This window comes from Physeter macrocephalus, chromosome 20 (assembly GCF_002837175.3).
Source record: "Physeter macrocephalus isolate SW-GA chromosome 20, ASM283717v5, whole genome shotgun sequence".
NCBI classification, from domain to species: Eukaryota; Metazoa; Chordata; class Mammalia; order Artiodactyla; family Physeteridae; genus Physeter; species Physeter macrocephalus.
In genome coordinates, this window is record NC_041233.1 from 36,043,511 (window position 1) to 36,067,829 (window position 24,319).

Genomic DNA, 24,319 nt, shown 5'->3' on the forward strand with positions numbered 1-24,319 from the left:
AGAGAAGAGCTAACACCTATCCTCAAACTCTTCCAAAAAATTGCAGAGGGAGGAACACTCCCAAACTCATTCTATGAGGCCACCATCACCCTGATACCAAAACCAGACAAAGGTATCACAAAAAAAGAAAATTATAGACCAATATCACTGATAAACATAGATGCAAAAATCCTCAACAAAATACTAGCAAACAGAATCCAGCAACACACTTAAAAGACCATAAACCATGATCAAGTAGGATTTATCCCAGGTATGCAAGGATTCTTCAATATATGCAAAACAATCAATGTGATACACCATATTAACAAATTAAGGAATAAAAACCATATGATCATCTCAATAGATGCAAAAAAAGTGTCTGACAAAATTCAACACTGATTTATGATAAAAACTCTCCAGAAAGTGGGCATAGAGGGAACCTACTTTAACATAATAAAAACCATATACAACAAACCCACAGCAAACATCACTCTCAATGGTGAAAAACTGAAACCGTTTCCTCTAAGATCAGGAACAAGACAAGGATGTCCACTCTTGCCACTATTATTCAACATAGTATTGTAAGTCCTAGCCACAGCAGTCAGACAAGAAAAAGAAATAAAAGGAATACAAACTGGAAAAGAAGAAGTAAAACTGTCACTGCAGACGACATGATACTATACATAGAAAATCCTAAAGATGCCACCACAAAACTACTAGAACTAATCAATGAATTTGGTAAGGTTGCAGGATACAAAATTAATGCACAGAAATCTCTTGCATTCCTGTACACTAACAACAAAAGATCAGAAAGAGAAATTAAGGAAACAATCTCTTTTGCCATTGCAGCTCAATATCACAAAAACAAACAACCCAATCCAAAAATGGGAGGAAGACCTAAATAGACATTTCTCCAAAGAAGACATACAGATGGCTAACAGATACATGAAAAGATGCTCAACATCACTAATCAATAGGGAAATGTGAATCAAAAGCACAATGAGGTATCACCTCACACGGGTCAGAATGGCCATCATCAAAAAATCTACAAACAATAAATGCTGGAGAAGGTGTGGAGAAAAGGAAACCCTCCTGCACTGTTGGTGGGAATGTAAATGGATACAGTATGGAGGTTCCTTAAAAAACTAAAAATAGAACTACCATATGACCCAGCAATCTCACTACTGGGCACATACCCTGAGTAAACCATAATTCAAAAAGAGTCATGTACCACAATGTTCATTGCAGCACTATTTACAATAGCCAGGACACAGAAGCAACCTAAATGTCCATCAACAGATGAATGGATAAAGAAGATGTGGCACATATATACAATGGAATATTACTCAGCCATAAAAAGGAATGAAATTGATTTATTTGTAGTGAGGCAGATGGACCTAGAATCTGTCATACAGAGTCAAGTAAGTGAGAAAGAGAAAAACAAATACCATATGCTAACGCATATATGTGGGATTTTAAAAAGTGGTACTGATTAACCTAGTGGCAGGACAGGAATAAAGCAGACCTAGAGAACGGACTTGAGGGCACGGGGGTGGGAAGGGGAAGCGGGGATGAAGTGAGAGAGTAGCATTGACATATATACCCTACTAAATGTAAAATGGATGGCTAGTGGGAAGCTTCTGCATAGCACAGGGAGATCAGCTCGGTGCTTTGTGACGACCTAGAGGGACGGGGTAGGGAGGGTGGGAGGGAAGCTCAAGAGGGAGGGGTTATGGGGATATAGGTATACATATAGCTGATTCACTTTGTTGTACAGTAGAAACTAACAAAACATTGTAAAGCATTTGTACTCCAATAAAGATGTGAAAAAAAAACACAATAAGATACATCTCACACCTGTTAGAATGGCTATAATTAAGAAGACAAGAGATAACAAGCATTGGTGAGGACATACAGAAAAAGGAAACTTTTACACTGTTGATGGGAATGTAAATTGCTTTAGCCACTATGGAAAACAGTATGGAGGTTCCTGAGAAAATTAAATATAGAATTTCCACATGACCCAGCAATCCCACTTCTGGGTATATATCTAAAGGGAATGAAAACAGGATATTGAAGAGATATATGCACTTCCGTGTTTATTGCAGCATTATTCACAATAGTCAAGATATAGACACACCTAAGTGCTCATCAACAGATGAGTAGATAAAGAAGATGTTGTATGTATATACAATGGAATATAATTCAGCCGTAAGAAAGGCCATCCTGCCATTTGTGGCAACACTTGATGGACTTTTCACTAAGTAAGATAAGTCAGACAGAGAAAGACAAATACTGTATGATATCACTTATATGTGAATCTAAAAAACCCAACTCATCAAAACAGAGTAAAATGGTGGTTACCAGGGGCTTGGGGGAATAAGAGGTGTTGTTTAAGGGTACAAACTTGCAAATAGTTGACAAATAAATCTTGGATATCTAATGCACAGTTTACTGAACATAGACAACAATATTTTATTTTAATCGTCAAATTCTCTAAGAGACTAGATCTTAATTATTCCAACCACAAAAAAAGAAATAATAATTATGTGATGTGATAGAGGTGCTATCTAAATTTATTTGATATATGTCAAATATATTTGAATACAAATAATGATTTTTAAAAAGAAAGAAAAAGAAAATCAGGAAAATTACATATATATATAATATATATATCATATATGAGAATATTAACTTGTAACCATTAATACCCAGGTAACTGTAAAGAAAATATCTATAATAGATATTGAAAATAGCTTCACACAAAGGAAGTGAAAAGGGAACCAAAACCTGTCACTACGAAAAAAACCAAAAAAACCCCACTAAACTCAAAGGAAGGTAGAAATGGAGAAAATTAGGGAGAAAAAAGCTAGAAGACATGCAGAAAACAAATAGCAAAGTGTCCGATGTAAGTCCTTCCCTATCAGTAATTACTTTAAATGTACATGGATTAAACTCTCCAATCAAAAGGTACAGATTGCCAGAATGGATCAAAAAAGATGCAACCATATGATGTCTACAAGAGACTCACTTTCAATGTTAAGACACCAGGAGGTTGAAAATGAAAGGAAGAAAAGAGATATTCCAAGTAAAGAGAAACCTAAAGAGAGCTGGGATGACTATAATTAACAAACTAGACTTTACATATAAAACTGTTATAAAAGACAAAGAAAGACATTATATAATTACAGGAGGGTCATTTCACTGAGAAGACAAAACAGTTATAAACAGATAAGAACCAAATATCAGAGAAGCAAAATTTAGGAAGCAAACATTGACAGACTTAAGGGAGAAACAGACAGTTCTACAGTAATAGTTAGAAATTCCAAAATCCCACTTTCAGTAAAAGAACAATCAGACAGAATATAAGAAAATAGAGAAATAAGGGAATAGAGGACGTGAACATCATCATAAGCCAACTGTACCTAACAGATATGTACAGAACACTCTTCTCCCAAACAGTAGAATACACATTTTTCTCAAGTGAATGTGAAATGTTCTCCAGGATAGACTACATGTTAGACCACAAAGCATTTCTTTAAAATTTTTAAATGATGGAAATCACCCCAAAACTTAAAATCATTTCCAGCCCCAATGAAATAAAGCTGTAAGTCAATAGCAGAAAATAATCTGGAAATTCACAAATATGTGGAAATTAAACAATACCCTTTTAATCAGCAAATTGGTCAAAGAGGAAATCACAGAGAAATTAGAAAATATCAGGAGACAAATGAAAATGAAAACACAACATACCAAAACATACAGTGAAAGTAGAATTGAGAGGGAAATTTGTAGCAGTAGACAAATACATTAAAAAGGAAGAAAAATCTCAAATCTGTACACTAACTTTACAGGTTATGGAACCGGAAAAAGAAATGAAAACTAACCCAAAGTAGCAGAAGGGAAGAAATAATAAAGATTATAATAGAGATAAATAAAATAGAATAGATAGAGAAATACCAGTGAAATAAAAAATTGGTATGTTGAAAAGATCAACAAAATTGACAAACATTTATATCCATTGATTTAAATAAAAGAGGGATGACTCAAATTAATGAAATCAGAAAATGAAGTGGGACACTACTACTGATTTTATACAAATAAAAAGGATTATAAGAGAACACTGGAATTTGTAAGCCAGCAAAATTGATAACCTAGATGAAATTAGCGAATTCCAAGAAACACACTTACCTGCCCAAACTGAATCATGAAGAAACAAAAGCTGAATAGACCTATAACAAGTAAAGAGATTGAATCAATCATCAATAATCTCCCAAGAGAAAAGTCAAGGACCAGATGGTTTCACAGATTAATTCTACTAATCATTTAAAGAGGAATTAACACTAATCCTCCAAATCTTCCAAAAAATTGAAGTGGAGGGAACACTTTCAAACTTATTTTATGAGGCCTGCATTACCCTGATACCAAAGCCAGACAAACACTTCAAGAAGAGTACAGACTAATATTTCATATGGACATAAATTCAAAAATCCTCAACAAAAAAATCTAGCAGCATCTGAAAAGGTAGGATTTATTTCCACAATACAAAGAGGGTTCAACATATAAAAATCAAACAATGTAATTAATAAAATTAATATATCACAGAAACAAAACTATGTGATCATTTCAACTGATGTAGAATTACTTGATAAAATCTAAAATCCTTTCTTCATAAAAACACTCAAATTGAGAATAGAGAAAAATTCGATGAAAAACATGATAAATGCTAATATATGAAAAATCTAGGGCTTCCCTGGTGGCGCAGTGGTTGAGAGTCCGCCTGCCGATGCAGGGGACACGGGTTCATGCCCCGGTCTGGGTAGATCCCACATGCCGTGGAGCAGCTGGGCCCATGAGCCATGGCCGCTGAGCCTGCGCGTCCGGAGCCTGTGCTCCACAACGGGAGAGGCCACAACAGTGAGAGGCCCGTGTACTGCAAAGAAAAAAAAAAAAAATCTACAGCTAATATATCAATGGTGAAAGACTAAAAGCTTTTTCCCAAAGATCAAGAGTAGTACAAGGATTTCCGCTTTCATCACTTCTGTTCAACATAACATTGGAAGTTATAGCCAGAGCAACTAGGCAAGAAAGAGAAACAAAGGCATCCAAATTGAAAAAAAAGAAAAAAAGACGTAACATCTCTGTTCTTGGATAATATAATTTTACATGTAAAAAACCCCAAAGATTTCACAAAAAATGTTTGAGTTAATAAGGAAATTCAGCAAAGTTATAGGATACAAAATCAATGTATAAAAATCAGTTATATTTCTATATACTAATAATGAACATTCCAAGAAGGAAATTAAGAAAACAATTCCATTTACAATATCATCAAACAGAATAAAATGCTTAAGAATTAATTTAATCAATGAGGCAAAAGACCAGTACATTGAAAACTAGAATACACTGCTGAAAGAAATTGTAAAATATGTAAATCATTGGAAAAACATGATAAGGAAAATCATAAAGTTTTCTACGGCAAGACAATCAGACTGAGTCAGAATTGAAACATGCATGACATGCCCCCATTTGTGATGGACCTCTCCCAAATATTCATTGTGCTTCTGCATTATGCATTATGCATTAACCAGACCTCCTCAAGGCAGGAGGATATAATCAACCTTTGAGGATAATGGTCCCTTTCTTCTGATGCCAGCATTGTAATTTCTAAGATCAATATTTTTTGTCGTCTTGACATTGGATCAAATTGACCTAAAGGCTCACTCTGTATATGCATATCTGGCCAAAACATCTCTGATGAACTTTATGTATCATGTTAACCTGTCAGTGTGACACATAATTCTTTGTCTCAAAAATATATAAAACTGCATCTCTAGCTCCTGGCAAGTGGAACAGTTCTCAGAGCTTCTGAGAATCTGTCTCCAAGGTTATAATCCTCAGTTTGGCTCAAATAAAATTCTCTAATTTTTCTTCTTTGCCTGATTGTTAATTGAATTTTCATCAGCAAACATTACATATTTATGGATTAGCAGACTTAATATTGTTAAATTGGCAATACTAGCTAAGGCTATCTACAGATTCAATGCAATCTCTATCAAAATCTCAACAGCAATTTTTTTTGTAGAAATTGAACAATCCACCCTAAAATTCATATGGAATCTCAGGGGATTCAAATAGCTATAAGCAAAATCTTGAATAAGAAAAAAGTTGGCAGATTCATATTTTCTGATTTCAAAATTTAATACAAAGCTACAATGACCAAAACAGTGTGGTACTGGCATAAGGACAGACATATAGAACAATGGAATAAAATAGAGAGCCCAGAAATAAACCCTCATATATGTATTCAATTGTTTTTTTTTTTTTTTTTTTTCCTCAATTGGTTTTTGACAAGGGTACCACCAAGACTATCCAATGTGGGAAATGACAGTATTTTCAACAAATGATTCTAGGAAAACTGGATGTCTACACACAAAAGAATGCAGTTAGATTCTTATCTTACACCTACATAGTATATACAAAAATTAACTCAAAATGGATCAAAGACCTAAATGTAAAAGCTAAAATTAATAAACTTATAAGAAAACATAGGGGAAAAGCTTTATGACATTGGAGTTTGTAATGGTTTTTAGATATGACACCAAAAGCACAGACAATAAAGAAAAAAGAGATAAACCAAACTTCATCAAAAGTAAAAACTTTTGTACAAAGGATACCATGAAAAAAAATGAAAAGATAGGGACTTCCCTGATGGTCCAATGGTTAAGAATCCGCCTTCCAAAGCAGGGGACATGGGTTTGATCCCTGGATGGGGAACTAAGTTGCCCCATGGGGCAACTAAGACCGTGAGCTGCAACTACTGAGCCCGCGCACTCTAGAGCCCACGTGCCACAACTAGAGAGCCCATGTGCCACAACTACTGAGCCTGTGCACTCTGGAGCCCACGAGCCACAACTAGAGAGAAGCCTGCGTGCTGCAACTAGAGAAGCCTGCGCACCGCAACGAAGAGCCCGCATGCTGCAACTAAGACCCAATGCAGCCAAATAAATAAATAAATATTAAAAAAAAATGAAAAGATAACCTACAGAATGAAAGAACAATTGCAAATCATATATCTGATAAGAAATTGATATCCAGAATACATAAGAACTCCTACAACTCAACAACCAAAATCAAACAACCCAATTCAAAAATGGGCAAAGGACTTAAATAGACATTTTTACAAAGAAGATATACAAATGGCCATTAAGCACATAAAAAGACGCTCAACATCACTAGTCATTAGGGAAATGTAAACCAAAACCACAATGAGATACCACTTCATGATGGTTATTATCAAAAACAAAACAAAATAAAATAAAACAAAACAAAACTTGGAAAATAATAAGTGTCAGAGAGAATGTAGAGAAACTGAAACCCTTTTACACTGCTTGTGTGACTGTAAAATAGTGCAGCCACTGTGGAAAATAGTATGGCATAGTTAACATAGTTAAACACAGAATTAAAAGCACAGAATGATCCAGCAGTTCCACTCCTAGGCCTATGCCCAAAAGGAGTGAAAGCAGGGACTCAAATAGTTACATGTACACCAGTGTTTGCAGCAGCACTATTCACAATAGCTCCAATGAGGAAACAATCCAAGTGCTTATCCTTTTATCCTTAACAGATAAAAGGATAAAGGAAATGGTATATACATTAAATGGAATATTATTCAGCCGTAAAAAGAATGAAAATCTGATACATGCTACAACATGGATGGACCTTGAAAACATTTTGTTAAGTGAAATAAGTCAGACACAAAAGGCCAACTAGTGTATGATTCTACTTGTATGAGGTAACTAGAATAGGCAAATTCACAGATATGGAAAATAGGATAGAGGTTACCACAGGCTGGGGAGAGATGAATGGGAGTTATTGTTTAATAGGTACAGGTTTCAATGTCCTCTGCTGACCAAAGCACATAAGCCATGTCTAGCTCCACGAGGGACTGTGAGGGGTCCTAAGAAGGAGAAAACAAGACATGAGATGACCAACAAACAGGAGAACACAGATCAATGGTCTGGCCTGCATAGCCCTATTCTTCCATTCATCCAAGCTGTGGGAGGAGCTGTGAAGGACACAGATATGCTGAGTCTGGATATTACTCTGAGGATGTCCCTTCAGCTGTCATCAGCTCTAGGAACCCCTCATGTGCAGAGTTTCCTTGCCCAAGGTCACTCCCTTCCTCAGGTAGCCACCTGCAGTGACTGATGGCCTAATCATTTGGCCCAACTTGGGATAACATTGAGGGTGCCTTTCAGCTCCAAAGCTCCTCCCAGGGCAGCTGAGCCTGTCAGGCCTGCACTAAAGCGCCACTTAATCCTCCTTCTGTCAGTCCCCTTGCAAAGGTGTTGATGCCAAGGCACTTCCTACTGAACATCTTGCATCGCTCTGTCCCCGGCACTCTGCTTCTCCCCTCTTTGGACAGCCCCTCTTCTTCCACTCTGCCCCACATGTGGGTGCTCCTCTGGGTTCTGTCTCCTCATTCTCCTCTCATTGGGCACACCCACCCTGGGCTCCTACCTGCCTTTCTCCAGCTGCCTGGGACCTCCTTGGACCCTTCTCTTTTTTACTCCAGCTGCTGCTTCCAGTCTTTCCTTTTCCTACCCATCCTCCCCAAGGCAGCCAAGGGGTTCTTCTGATAATGCAGATCTGATCCATTTCTCCTCTGATAAAATGTGAAGAACATACCTCCTACGTGGGCCCAGGGCCACATCATTGGCCTGTGCCCCTCCTTTCTCCTTCTCCCCCACGCCCAACTTCTACACACCTGGATCCTCTGGGATCACCTGAGGGCCTCATTCCTCAGGCCTTTGCACAGGCCACTCCCTTAGCCTGCAGCTCCCTGGCCTTCATAGGCCACTGGCCAGTACTGTGGGCACAGGGGAGGGTCTGTCATTTTCATCCAATTCAGCCTAACGAAGGAACCAATGAATAAGGAATCTAATGAAGGAGCTGGGAGTGAACCACTCAAGACCTTCCTGCAGGTGAGACATTGGTTTTGCTTCTAACCACCGGAGGGATTCTCAGGGACCCACCCAGTCTTGGAGTCTTTGGAATGGCTTTGGAATCAGATACTCTAGAGTTTTAATTCCAGCTCCATGTTTTCCTATCTGAGGATTTTGGTGGTTATTCCCAGGCCCTGAGCAGCTTCCTTTCCTCATCTGTAAAATAGTGGTAATAACATTTACACATAGTTGTTAAGAAGACGCAGTGATGAGGCTGATTTCCTACTCTACCCTTACCCTGAGTCTAGGGACACACCTGGTCTCCCTCCACCCATTCTGTCTGGAAACCTGTGGCCTCTACCTTCAAAAGAGCTCCATCATCGCCACCCGTACCTACTGGTCCACACCACCATCATCTCCTCCCTGGATCCCTGCACGAGGCCCCTCATTGGTCTCCTGCCAGGCTCTGCCCTTGTGCCCTTTAACTGTGACCCTTTTAGAAACAGTGCAATCACACACCTCCTCTGCTCAAACGACACCTACCCTCTCCCACCTCCTCACCTTCCAGTCTGTCAGCATAGCCTTTCCTGAGCACACCTTTAGAACAGCCCCTCCCTCAGTACTTCCCATCCTCCTGTCCTGATTTTCCCCCTGGTGTTTATCCCCATCTAACACAATATTTCCTCTTTGATTTATTTATTTCTTGTCTCCTAATATGAAAGCTCTAAGAGGATGAGGACTTTTTCAAGTTTTGTTTGCTGCCTTATCCCCACTGCCCAAAACAGTGACTGGAGTATAGCAGTTGTCCAGTAATTATTTCAGTGAGCGGATGAACAAGAAAATGAGAGAATGAATAAGACTGTTCGCTCATGGATGAAAGATCCAGAGAACCTTGGGAGTGCCACCAGCAGAGGAGTCTGACCCACACCCCACCTCCCCACAAAGGGCACAGGCAGAGAGAGTGAGCCAAGCAGTCTGGGCTGGATCAGGGGCCCCTGCAGTGCTGGGTGTGTGACTCTGCCTTCCCTAGCAGTTTATTTTATGCTTATCCTCCATGACTGCATCTGACACATGCTGGGCAAACCATATAAACTCCCCTACATCCTCATCACAACCTGGTGAGGTGGGTATAAAGTCCCCATTGTACAGATGGGGACAATGAGGCAGAGAGAGGTGAGGCGACTTGCCCTAGGCTGCATGACTGATGAGTGGAGTCTGCCTGACTGCAAAGCTGGGGCTGCCTCCTCAGTGGTCATTATTCCCCTCTCCGCAAGAGTAGCAGGGAACATCAGGAGGAAGGCTGTCCTCACATTCTGGGAAAATCTTGTCAAGCTGGTTTTCTTCAACTAGACTAAAAGAGCATAGTTCCCAGGGAGTGCTGTTCCTTCCCTGGGGCTGAGGAGTGTGCTGTGCTTTCAGACAAGCCTGGCCTGGCCCACTGTGGCCGAGCTGTAGGCCTGCTGCTCCCTGATGGCCTGGGGCTGAGAAATGGGTGTGCAGGGCCTTCTTTTGGACATCCCCAGTTCCCCTTCTCATTTGCAGAATCCAGCAGGATTCAGACCTGGCCAGCCTGAAAGGCAAGTGTCTTACTGACAGTAAGGGGTGGGGTCTGTGGAGCAGCTTCAGTCCTGGAGCCTGACTAGGACTGAGCTTGAGTTGCTCCCCTTTCTCTCCTGCCCTCCCAGCCTTCATGGGAAGACCCACACCCTTCACGTTGAACTACAGCTACACCAGCTATGGTCAGAGGGATCAGTGCTGCCTCCCAGCACTTAAGAAGCCAAAGGAGGCAGGAGGTGGGGGAGGGGGGTGGGGGAGAGGGGTGGGAAGTGGGAACAACCTGGCTCAGGAAGCCATTTCTCTGGTGCCTTTCTAGTCCCCCTACCTCACACCCTTCTTGGAGGAGAGGAAAGGGGAGCATCCTTCCACTATTTAATGTTTTGCAGCAAACTAACTTTGATTGACATGGAGCAAATCATTTAGTACTCCCAGACTCAGTTTCATCACCTTAAAGTAGGGATATAGAATCTCCTTCCTCAAGCTCTTGGTTGTTCTTAGTGTTCAGCACATCCCTGGAACATAATAAGTGACCCACCTGTGCCCAGAGCCCTTCCCCATCCATCCTGGGGCTCTGCTGTGCCCACACTGGGCTTGACTGCAGACAGCAGGGGTGTGGGCAGTGGCACTGTAACAGGATGGCAGCTGAGAGGACCCTTTGGACTCACTGCCACTCTCTGGAAAGACTGACCTAAAGAGGCTGTCATCCCCCTACAATGCCCATCCATCCCCAACCCCAATGCCCAAGAGGGGAATCACTACCACCCTGGGCAACCAGACAAGATGTGCCCAGGGCATCTCAGAATTCCTGCCACTGGACCGTGAGGAGGGAATTTCTCTTCTAGCAAGCAGGGTGCTCCCACCTCTGCTGCTTCTGCTTAGAAGCTAGTGGGCTGGGGCACACATCCCCCCCAATCATCAGTCTCCACGGAGAATAAGAGGAATCAGAGGAAGTACAAACTGGGATGCTGGAATTAGGGAAACACAGAAAGCCTGGGTTCTGTCACCCCCACCAGCCTCTGGGCTACTTCACCCAAACTCTGGGAGCCTGTTTCCCTTTCCAGGAGATTGCATATGCGAATACTTTCCCTGCTTTATATCCCAGTATTGTTTTGAGGATGGCAGATGTGCAGTAAAGGGCTTTGGGGACCATAAAGTGCTTCAGTGATATTGGGAGTCAAACCACTGTTATTACTGAATAAGTAAAATTTATCCTCAGTCCCACAGAGGAGTTGAAAATGGAACCAAGGCAATCTCTCCAGTCTGAAGACCTGCCCATCCCTTTCCTTCCTTGAGGGCCAGAAGGTCCCTAATACACAGCCCAGGTTTCCCAAGGCCACATGCAGAAAGACCAAAGTGTTCAGAAAGTGCACACAAACTGTTATGTGGATCTCTAAGTAGTCAAAGAAAGAAGCAAAACATTTAGAACCAGCAAAGCAAAGGACTTTCTAAGCAGTGACACTAGGAGAATGCCTAACAGATGACATGGCAATCTCTCTGGGGCCCAGTAAAAATAGAGGTCATTTGGTTAAAAACAAAACAAAACAAAAAAACACAACCCCAAACCCAAAGTGAGCTTCTCCCAAGTGCTGAGAAGATAGCTCCTAGCAATCACCTGCCCCTCCAGCTGTTTAAGGGGCGTGCAGGCCACAGGTCCTCGTCAAGCTGAGAGCCATCCAGAAAGGCCCATGGTGGCCTTTTTTCCTTTCCAAAAGAAAAAGTCCCAGGAAACGAATGCCCGGGTCACTCCCTCTGCCTCAGGACAAGGAGGGAGGCCACAGAGGTCTGACCAAGACTTCTCCACCCTCTCGCCTCACAGAAGCTGGTGTCTGTTTAAGCCAAGTCTTGCCCACACTGACCTCAGAGACAGCACTACTACTACCAATGGCGCCATCAGGGGCAGGAGGGCCACTCACATATCCAAGATGAAGTAGAGGTCAAAAGAGCTCTGGCAGGAATTCTCGTCTTTTGCCCAGCTCTTCCGGGTCCGGGTGCTGGGGCCGCGGAGGTGGTGGAAGGTTCCCGTGTCCTGGATAAGGTGGCGGTAGAGGTTCCCCAGGTCCAGACTGAGGTGGTGGAGGTCCTTCCAGCCTGGACCGTCGTGCTGGAAGCTCCCCGTGCTCAGCAGCGGCGGCGGCAGCACCAGCAACAGGAAGAGCATGGGCCCCGGCACGGCAGACCCGCCGCTTCCCATTTTTCTTGGCTGTCCCTGCGGCCCCACTGGACGCCAGCCACTCAGGCCACCTGAGGCGCCGGCCTCCGCCGTGTCTGCGCGTTCCCAGGGTCCTCGGCCCCTCTAGCCCTTTCCCCAAAGCTGTGAGCCTCCCCCGGTACCTGCCCTGAGGGCAGAAGACGCAAAGATGGTTGGCCTTGAGGGATGGCCCTTCCCCCGCCCCAAGGGGGCAGAATTCCCTGTGATGTCCCTTATGATGGACAGGAAGGTTGGCATGGTGACTTTGTGACCTGCAGCTCTGCTCAGTGTCCTGCCTGTTGACAATCCCAGGGGGGAGTCAGGGGCTCTTTGGAGGGGCAGTAAGATGAGGCCTCCGTTTGTTCCTCATCCCAGACCCTCTCAGTTGGCCATTAAAATCCTGGAGAAATCCTGCCTTTTTGTCAGCTGAAAGAGGGCAGCTGAGGTGGCTTAGATGAGGACATCGCCGTGGGGGAGGAGGTCCAGGAACTGGGAGTGTAGAGTGTTGCAGTGGTCATTCGTGTGACCCAGTGGATGGAAGGATCTAGAAGGGAAAGAAGGTTTCCTTTGACATCCTGCAAGGATGTCAAAGTCCCTTGTGAATGAAGGGCATGCCAGTTATCTACTTTTTGTAAAAGCTATCACAAGCTGAGTGACAAAACAAAAACTATTTTGTTATGCTCACAGGGTCTGTGGACCAGAAATTCAGAGAGGGCTGAGTGATGATGGCTTGTCTCTGCTCCATGGAAAAACATTCAAAAACTTAATGGGGGGGTGGGGCGTGGTGGGCTCCCAGCTGTTAACTTGTGACCATTAGCTTGAGACCGTTAGGACGTGACCCTTAGTCATCCTCCCAGCGGCCCTCGCGGCGGAGAGTGCGGTGAGGGTGGATTGCGGCCTTCTCCCCGGGGCCCTCCAGGCCCTCCGGCCTCAGGCTGCCAGGTGAGCTGGGGGTCCGGGGACAGGCTGAGGGCTGTGGAGCCCTGGCCATGGCCGCCCAAGGACCGGGCCCAGGCCTTGAAGCAGTGGCCGAACCTCTCGCCAAAACCCGCTTCCGGGACCTAATGGCGGCGGCGGTCTCCATGGGTCACAGTCCGTGAGACCCGGCACCCATTTAGGCGGCTTGAGGAGCCTGAGGGCTTGTCCTGGGCGCCTGGCTCCCTCAGGCTGGGCAGGGTCTGGAGACCTGGCCCTGAGGGCGCTGCCAGCTGAGCTCTGCCTCTTCAGCTGGACCTGGGCACTGGCGGGAGGACCCAGACTGGGTGCTGGACGAACGCTTCCGGGCAGGGTGATCGGCCTGCGCAGAGACCCCCTCGCTTAGCCGGCGCCTGGACGTCGGAGGAGGAAAGTCCTGCCTTGGGACCTTGAACAAGTAAAATGAGGGGTAATGATGTTGCTTTGCTTATGGGATTGGTTAAGTATTGAAAGTCGAAAGGAGGCGTGGAGACAGAATTAAATGCCTCCCCTTCCCTTTCTTGTCAGAACAGAGAATAACATTTGTTATTAACAAATGTTAATAACATCGTGACCTGACTGTGACCTGACCTCAAGAACGAAGGATCTGACACCAAGATGTCTGCAACAACTAACCACGCCCCTCCCTCACCTTTCCTATAAAAGGGTTTTTTTTTTTTTTAACATCTTTATTGGAGTATAACTGTTTTACAATGGTGTGTTAGTTTCTGCTTTACAACCAAGTGAATCAGTTATACATATACATATGTTCCCATATCTCTTTTTGCTGAAAGCTTTCGGGGAGTTTGGGGTTTTTAAGGCATGAGCCATTGTCTCCTTGCATGGCCCTGAAATAAACCTTTCTCTGCTCCAAACTCAGACGTTCCGGTATTTGGCCTCACAGTGCGGCGGGCACACAGACTTGCGTTTGGGTAACAAATCCATTCTCTCTTTCATGTAAATTTTAGAAGTAGCACACTGTTTTCACTCCTCTCCCCCTCTAAACCTTCTAATATTCGACTACAATAACTGTAAATATTTGGAGGGATTTGAATCTGTGATCTGGACTCCTCCTATCAGTGAACACGGCAATGTGTTCATTTATTTGAGTTGTTTTCAATGCCTTTCCTATAAATTTCCCTATGAATATCTTGACTTCTTTTGTCAAGTGCCTTCCCTATATACTCTGTATTTTTGATGCTATTGGAAAGGCATTTTTAATACAGAGTTTTTAAACGATTGCTATCCTGAAGAAATTTATGTATTTATTGATATACTCACCCAACTTGCTAAACTCTGTTATTATAAAAATTTTTCTGTAGAATTGTTTGCGTTTCTGTAAAAAATGAACAAAACCCAAAAACATTATGCTGACTAGTTCTCCAATGAAATGTTGACTTGAAGTTGTGATGGAGGCATTCTTGATTTTAAAGAGAATAATTCTAACACATCACGTTTAAGAATGGTATTTATTGAAGGCTTCTGTTGGATATCTTTTATCAGATTAGGGAGTTTCCTTGTTATTCTCGGTTTGATACAAATTATGAAGGAGTGTTGAAATTTTTTTTTTTTTTTTTTTTTGTGGTATGCGGGCCTCTCACTGTTGTGGCCTCTCCCGCTGCGGAGCACAGGCTCCAGACGCGCAGGCTCAGCGGCCATGGCTCACGGGCCCAGCCGCTCCGCGGAACGTGGGATCTTCCCGGACCGAGGCACGAATCCGTGTCCCCTGCATCGTCAGGCGGACTCTCAACCACTGCGCCACCAGGGAAGCCCTCTTATCTGGTTTTGATATTAGGTATACTAGCCTCATAAAATGTGCTTGGGAATGTTTTCACCTTCTTTTGGAAAGACTTTGAACATGATCACAATAAACTCCTCCTTGAATATTTGATATGATATAATCTATGCCTGGTGTTTTCCTTGTGGGAACTTTTTAAACCACTGATAAAATTTACTCAATATTTACTGAATGTTATGGACTGAATTGTGCACCCACCAATTTAGATTTTGAACCCTAACCTCTAATGTGACTGTATTTGGAGATTAGGGCCTTTAGGGAGGTGACTGAGGTTAAATGAGGTTATAAAATGGAGTCCTAATCCCAGAAGACAGATATCCTCATAAAAAGAGAAAGAGACACCAGAACTCTCTTCCTACACAGGCACAGAGGAAAGGCCATGTGAGGACACAGCGAGAAGGTAGTCATTTGAAATCCAGGAAGAGAAACCACATCAGAAACCAACCCTGTTGGCACTTTGATCTTGGACTTCCTGCCTCCAGACGGTGAGAAAATAAATTTCTGTTTTTAAGTCACCCAGCCTGTGGTACTTTAAGGCAGCCTGAGCAGGCTACCACATTGGATTGTTTACTGCTTCCATTTTTTATCAGTCATTTCAGATATATTTTTCTAGGAATTTGAACATCTTTTCCCCTATATTGGTATAAAGTTGTTCAGAATATGTTTGATTTTTATATTTCTGCTCTATCTTCTTTTTAATTCCTATTATTACTTGTGTCTTTTCTTATTTTATGGATTCACAACAAGGAGGGTATTGCCTCCAAGAAGTTGAAAATTAGTTAAGAATCTTTTTAAGTAGGAAGCACAGTCATAAAGAGATATATAGTTTCTCTGTGATATTACAGTAAACAATTTTTTTTGTATCATAAATTTCCTATAAGCTAGTGGTTAGAGCTAGAAATTTGGTGAGATTCAAGGTTGTTTTTGTTGTTGTCGTTGATTTTATTCTTCTTGTATTACATCAGGAGACACATGATACTTGACAGTTGTATTTTTACTGATGATACGATTGGTAAATGGGATCAAGTTTGTCAGTCTGTTCCCACCGTTAAATTTCTCCAGCAATGTTTTGACTCATGGTTAAATCCCCCAGCAACATTCCAACTAATGGCTTAAGCATCTATTAATGATAAATGTCTATATTATTTCATTAAGGGTTGCAAAATGGTGACTTAAAAAAAATTTTTTTTGTTGGAGTTTAGTTGATTCACAATGTTGTGTCAGTTTTAGGTGTACAGCAAAGTGAATGAGCTATACATATACATATATCCACTCTTTTTTTTTTTTGGATTCTTTTCCCATATAGGCCATTACAGAGTATTGAGTAGAGTTCCCTGTGCTATACAGCAGATAAAATGGTGACTTCTAATTTTATTATTTCTTCTGTATTTATTAGCTGAGGTTCTTTTTTTCCCCATTTGATTGAGATTAACATAGCATTGTATAAGTTTAATGTATGCAGCATAATAATTTGACTTACATATACTGTGAAATGGTTACCACAGTAAGGTTAGTTAACTTATATCATCTCATCTAGATACAAAAAAAGAAAAAGAAAAAGAAAAAATGTTTTTTCCTATGAAGAGAATTCTTAAGATCTATTGTCTTAACAAATTTCAAATATACCATATAGCAGTGTTAACTGTAGTTATCATGTTGTAAATTACGTCCCAAGTACTATTTTATCTTATAACTGAAAGTTTGCACCTTTTGAACAGCTTCATTCAATTCCTCCTCCCCCAACTCCCTACCTCTGGTAACCACAAATATGATCTCTTTTTCTATTTTTTTTAAGGTTCCACATTTAAGTGAGATCACACAGTATTTATCTTTCTCTGACTTATTTCACTTAGCAAATGCTATCAAGTTCTATCCATGTTGTCACAATGGCAGGATTTCCTTCCTTTTTATGGCCAAATAAAATTCCATTATATATATATATATATATATACCACAACTTTTTAATTCAAAAAAATTTTAGTGAGATATACTTTATTTACAATATTATATTAGTTTTAGGTGTACAAAATTTTTAGAGATTATACTCCATTTATAGTTATTATAAAATATTTGTTATATTGCCTGTGCTGCAGAATATTTCCTTGTAGCTTATTTATTTCGTACATAGTAGTTTGTACCTCTTAATTCCCTACCCTTATCTTGCCCCTCCCCACTTCCATCTCCTAGCTGGTAACCACTAGTTTGTTTTCTAGATCTGTGAATCTGTTTCTTTTTTGTTATATTCACTAGTTTGTTTCATTTTCTAGATTCCACATATAAGTGATAACATACAGTATTTGTCTTTCTCTGACTTATTTTACTGAGCATGGTACTCTCCAGGTCCATCCATGTTGTGGCAAATTGCACAATTTCATTCTTTTTAAGGGCTGAGTAGTATTCCTGTGTGTGTGTGTGTGTGTGTGTGTGTGTGTGTCTCACATCTTCTTCATCATTTAATCTGTTGATAGACACTTAGGTTGCTTCCATATCTTGGCTATTGTAAATAATGCTGCTATGAACATTGGGGTGCATGTGTCTTTTCTAGTTAGTGTTTTCATCTTCTTCGGATACATACCCAGGAGTGGAATTGCTGGATCATATGGTAGTTCTATTTTTAGTTTTGGAGGAGCCTCCACACTGTTTTCCACAGCAGCTGCACCAATTTACATTCCCACTAACAGGGTACAAAGGTTCCCTTTTCTCCACATTCTGGTCAACATTTGTTATTTGTGGTCTTTTTGATGATAACCATTCTGATGGTGTGAGATGATATCTCACTGTGGTTTGATTTGTACTTCTCTGATGATTAGCAATGTTGAGCATCTTTTCATGTGTCTGTATATCTTCTTTGGAGAAATGTCTGTTCAGGTCTTCTGCCCAGTTTTTAATTGGGTTGTTTTTTTTTTTTGTTGAGGTGTTTGAGCTGTTTATGTATGTTGGATATTAACTGTTTAACAGTCATATCATTCACAAATATTTCTCCCATTCAATAAGTTGTGTTTTCATTTTGTCAATGGTTTCCTTTGCTGTGGAAAGCTTTTAAGTTTAATGAGGTCTCATTTATTTATTTTTGCTTTTGTTTCCTTTGGCTTAGGAGACAGACCACCCAAAATTGCTGTGATTTATGTCAAAGAGTGTTCTGCCTATGCTCTTTTCTATGAGTTTTATGGTTTCTGGTCTTACACTTAGGTCTTTAATCCATTTTGAGTTTATGTTTGTATTTGGTATGAGAAAATGTTCTCATTTCATTCTTTTACATATAGCTGACCAGTTTTCCCAGCACCACTTATTGAATAGACTGTCTTTTCTCCATTGTATATTCTTGCATCCTTTGTTGTGGATTTATTGACTATAAGTGCATGGGTTTATTTCTGAAGTCTTTATTCTGTTCCACTGAGCTATGTGTCTGTTTTTGTGCAAGTACCATACTGTTTTGATTATTATAGCTTTGTAGTATAGTCTGAAGTCAGAGCACATGATCGCTTCAGCTCTATTCTTCTTTCTCAAGGTTGTTTTGGCTAGTTGGTGTCTTTTATGTTTCTGTATAAATTTTTAAAATTACTTGTTTTAGTTCTTTGAAAAAAGCCATTGGTATTTGGTAAGGATTGCACTGAATCTGTAGATTTCTTTGGGCAATACGGTAATTTTCACAGTATTAATTCTTCCAATCCATGAACACGGTGTATCTTTCCATCTATTTGTGTTGTCTTCAGTTTCTTTCATCAGCGTCTTACAGTTTTCTGAGTACAGGTCTTTTACCTCCTTAGGCAGGTTTATTTCTAGGTATTTTTTTCTTTTTGATGCAATTGTAAATGGGATTATTTCCTTAATTTCTCTTGTAGTCCATTGTTAGTGCATAGAAATGCAACAGATTTCTGTATATTAATTTTGTGTTGCAATTTTACTGAATTCATTAGTGATGCACTCTAGTAGTGTTTGGTGGCAACTTTAGGATTTCTATGTATAGCATCATGTCATCTGCAAACACTGACAATTTTACCTCTTCCTTTCCAATTTGGATTCCTTTTATTTCTTTTTCTTGTCTGATTGCTGTGGCTAGGATTTCCAATAATATGTTGAATAAAAGTGGTTAGAGTGGGCATCCTTGTCTTGTTCCTGATCTTAGAGGAAATTCTTTCAGCTTTTCACTATTGAGTGTGATGTTAGCTGTGAGATTATCAGACAGTTCATAGATCCTTATTTCTTTAGAGTCAGTTATGAGAGCATTATTCATTTCCTTGTGTCATGTCATGTTTACCTGATCTCCATGATCCCTGATTTGTTCTGTTGGTATGTGCATATTTGAGTTAGCAATCTCCTCTTACCTGCTCAAACTCTGTGGTTCAGGTTGATGCTTCAGCCTTACCTTATGTTCTGGGATTTTCACAATGGAGTCTTGCGTATGGATAGTCCTCAAGCGCATTAGTGTCAAAGGGAAACTTGATTGGGTATTCAAAGTCTAGAGGGAAACAGACCTGAAAGATTATGAGGTCTGGCTCTATCAGCAGAGGAGTAGATTTGAACAACTGGGAATGTGGGAACCATCGGTTTCCTTTATATTATGAGAAATATTAAGGGTATGGGAGGGGAACTAACATTTCTGCAGGAGTTAGTAGGTGCCAAGACCTTTTCCAATGGCACATCTGGGAGGCTGTATGGGAGATGGGCCTGGAATGTGAACCCATGTGTGGTCAGCAGCCTCCTCTGAGAATGATTATGTGTGTCAACCCCACATCTTGGTGTCTGGAGCTGAAAAAACCAGTCATGTACTCCTCTCTGACTCCCCTGACTTCACAAGACACTTCTTATATCTCTGAGTCATCATCCTCTCCTCTTTCAGGGCACAAAGGGAAGACATTAACTATTGAGCACCTGAGTCTTTACCAGGGACCTGGACCTTTGCTGAATACATGGCAGCAGTTACTGTCTCCCTCATGGCACCCTGTAGAGGAGACATGATTATCCCCACCTTTTCAATGAAGAATTTGAAGCGCAAGGAGATTAAGTAACTTGGCTAAGAGATTAATTTGCAGCCAGTGAGTGGTGGAGGCAGGATTGTATTCATATTTCAAAGATATTTTGGACTATTTTCAAAGAGCAGAATTTGACTAAAACCGCATGCATCCCAGCCCTTGGTAACAGATGAAGAGCCAACTATGGGAAATGGGACTCATCATGTCTATATCCAGAGGACACCAGGGTGCTTTGTCGTGGCAAGACCAGTATAGATACTTCTCATACAGTGGAGCAGTACTCACCAAGTAAACTATCTTGCTGATCAGCAACAAATTCTAACTCCTTTCGACTGTAAACCAAAACACAATATATATGTCCAATTCAGTACACAAAGTACTTTTAACAATGTTGTGTTTTTGGTGCTTTAGATGTTGGGCTATGGGGGTGGGAGTGACAAAGTACTTCTGCAGCACTCTGGGCAGGGGGAGGATCAGCGGCAGCAGCCTGGAGGGTGGTTGAGAGCATATGCGTGGGGGATGCTGACAATGCGAGCAACAGCTATCGAGGGGGAGGCACTCCTGGCTGGGTCAAAGGCAGATCTTTGGTCTGCACAGCATTTGTGCATAGTGGGGATTCATTAAGGCGAAGTTGACACACCTCCCCTGTAAGGAAGAGAAGAGAGAAGGTCACTGAGAAGCCATTGGAATTGGGAGCAGAAGGCTGTGGTTTCCTTGGATCAAGGGGATTAGGCTCAGTACCTGTCAGGATCCCCAGGGTGAGCCTTTGTTGATGTCCTTCCTCTCCCTGGGTGCTGGCCTCCAGCCTGTGCTCCTATTTCTAGACTCAGTTCAGACATTGGACATCTGCCCTCCCTTCCCCAGGGAACCCTGTTGTTCTGACTCTGGCCTGCCTTTGCTCTGGTGTTGAACTTGTCTGCTTCCTTCTGGACTGGGAGCCTGTGGAGCAAGGACAAGGGCTGATTGCCACTGTAGCCCCAGCATTGCCCAGTCTCTCTTGGTGAGTGTGTGCTGAAGGGATGAGTCCCCACCACAACCCTCAGGCTGGGCTCTGGGCCCACAGGGCAAGGGCAGGTGGGGGCACCCTCAGATGGGTGATGGGCTATGGAGGCACATGGGCCCCTAGGTTTGGGTAAAGATTGACGCAGATCCTTTGGGACAGTGTAATCTGTCTGTAGCAAAAACTGCCCCTGGCTTTTCTGTCATTTCCTCCTTGTCCCCAGCTCCTGCTCAGCTGAGGACTCCCAGCTGAAGAGCCCAGATTGCCAGACAGGGTGCCCTAAGCACTCTGGAAGCTGGCAACAACTCTGAGCACTCAGCTCCAAGAGATGCAGACAGTGAGTAAGAAAGGGTCTCCATGCTCTGAGGCAGCATAAGGGAGAAGAGGGAGAACACCTTGGTCTTTCCCAGACTCCCAGCTCACTTCCAGTGGGAAGGTCCTCAAGGACTACAGGGTCTACCTTTACCCCCCAAAATCTCATTGGCAACCAAGGCAGTCAGAACTTAGAGCACAGTTTGAGCCATGGCCCCTGAGTGTGGACCCTTCTTAGCCTGATCTGTGCATCCCCACACCATGTACACTCACACCTTCGTGCCTTTGTGTCCCTCTGTTCTTTACATGAAGCATAGTATGCAAGGTGCCCAATAGAACAGTCCCTGCTCTCAAGGAAGCTTCTAGTTCAGTGGTTTGCTATGGTCGCTTGAATAATGGCCCCGAATATATCCCGGTCCTAATCCTTGGCCCCTGTGGATGTTGTAGGTCATATTGCAAAAGGGCCTTTGCAGGTGTGATTAAGGATCTTGAGATGGGGAGACTATTCCAGGTTACCTGGGGGGGCTCCTACACTTGATCAAAGGGTCCTGTGACAGGGAAGCAGAGGGAGATTTGCCCAAAAAACAAGGCAATGTGACTGTGCAAGCAGAGCAGATTTAGGTGCTGCCCTGCTGCCTTGTAGATGGAGAAGGGCCAGGAGCCAAGGAACACAGGGAATATAGCTCTAGAAGCTGAAAAGACAGGAAAAGGATGCTCTCCTGGAACCTCAGGAAGGAGTGTGTTCTGGAAGGGCCAATATGAGAAAAATTCTTCTGGGGATTAGAAGGTGGTGGAGCATTGAGACACTGTCATTTCACAGAAGGTAACAGTAAACAGGACCAACTGCCACAGTGCGTGGACTGTCATAAGGACACTCCTGGGTACTGTGTCCCCATAGCCTATCTGGGTGTCTCCTGTTGCACATTCAGGGCTGGGGTTGGGGGCCAACTCTGGTCTGCAGAGACTGTAGGTCCCAGCTGACACCCTGTCACTTAGACCAAGATTAACTTTAAGCCTGGGACCAGAGCACTGAGGGCTTCAAGAAAGGAATCAGGACTGACTCCTGCACCTACTGGAATACTGGGGTATCCACAGAAATCCTACAACACTAGGGTCTCCAGGACTAAGGTTGGGAGGGACAAGGTCAAATGGGATGGGGGCAGAGGAGTGGGAGGGTTCACATCCACCAGGCACAGTTACGGGCTCCCAGCCCCTCTCAGGACGAGCAGGGTTGATTTCAGGCAGCTCTGGCTGCTGCCACTTACTCTCTGGGTGGTCCTGGCAACTCCCCTGATGCGTCAGGCCTCAGTTTTGCCTCCAGCGAGCACACAGGTCACTGTGAGCCACAGACTGCTGGGCGGACTCGAGAGCTGGCATTGCAGGGGCCTGGCAGAGCCCTGGGCAGCTATAAGGCCCCCTAATCCATCACTCTGCCACTTGGGACCATTTCAGAGAGGTGCTCAGCGCCCCTGCCCTTACCTCGCTGGGCAGGAAGGCCATACCTGGCATCTTCCCTTTGTCCACCCTCTTGTCTCTTGCCTCTCTCTGCTTCAGCCTTCTGTCTTGCTCTGTCCCTCCTGATCCTGAGTGAGCATCTCTGGGTGGGTGTCTCCACTGTTCGGGGCATAAGGCCGGGGTGTGGCTCTTATGACTATAAAGGGGCTGGTTCTGGGAGAGGCTCCAGGAGAATCAGGTGGCAAATGGGGCTTCTGTGCAATCAAGGCTGGGACTCAGAGCTCGATTCAGACCCAGAACTGGGAGCCCAGCTGCCAAAGGAGCCCTAACACCACTGTCACCAGACAATGTCTCTGCTGGGTGTGAGCATGCCTCAGGTATGTCACCAGCAGTGTCCAGAGGCTTTCAGGCCTGTCTAGAGTTTCCAAACGCCCACCTACCCAGCCACCAAGAGCCAGTGTTTCCCTGTTTCAGTGAACGTGGTCAGTGCAGCCCTCACTACAGACCCTGAGACCACAATGTCCTCTAAGTCCCTGGCCCAGTCTGTACAAAATGTCTGAGCATGGGGACACCCAGGAAAATGATGCCCAGGCAGATGATTATAAGGGAAATCAGGAGCACCATTCTCTATGGGCTTGGGGCCTGAGTAGGGCCAACTCTGGTGGTTTTGGGGTAACCATCATGAGACCATGAGTGCTGAACTGAAAGGGGGACAGAGCAGTGATAAGGGTGGAGCCAGGCTCAGAATTCAAGTCCAGCTCTGCCCCTTCTCGCCTTTGTGACCTGGGACAAGTCACTCAGCATTTCTGTTGGTCAGACCCCCCTTGGTAAACATGGGATAATAAGAACACCTAAAAATACAGTTACTGGGAGGATTAAAACAGTGAAAACATGTAAAGTTCCTATTCTAGCAACTAACCCACAGAAAGGACGCAATGAAATTATCGATCATTATTATTATTAAATAACAAGGATGACAAGTGGAGAAATTGGGCTTCTCCACATTGTCACAGGCACTGACACAAGGAGGGCATCTTTACTGCCTGGTAAAACCAGTCAGTGTTGACCAGACAACATTGGGGAGGGGGTGTCACCATGTCCTCCACCACTCCTGCAGCTGAGTGAGCAGCCCAGGAGGGTCTCATGGTTGGGGTG

General features: G+C 42.9%; 1 protein-coding gene across 1 annotated transcript in view; it reads right to left on the reverse strand.

Annotated features, from left to right (window-relative positions):
- ANTXRL (ANTXR like) overlaps positions 1-12,675 on the reverse strand; it is a 52,912-nt gene extending 40,237 nt beyond the window's left edge. The window contains exon 1 of the mRNA XM_007121305.2: positions 12,398-12,675. Within this exon, the coding sequence (XP_007121367.2) occupies positions 12,398-12,675 (278 nt within the window). The remainder of the gene's footprint in view (positions 1-12,397) is intronic.
- Positions 12,676-24,319: the final 11,644 nt, after the last annotated feature.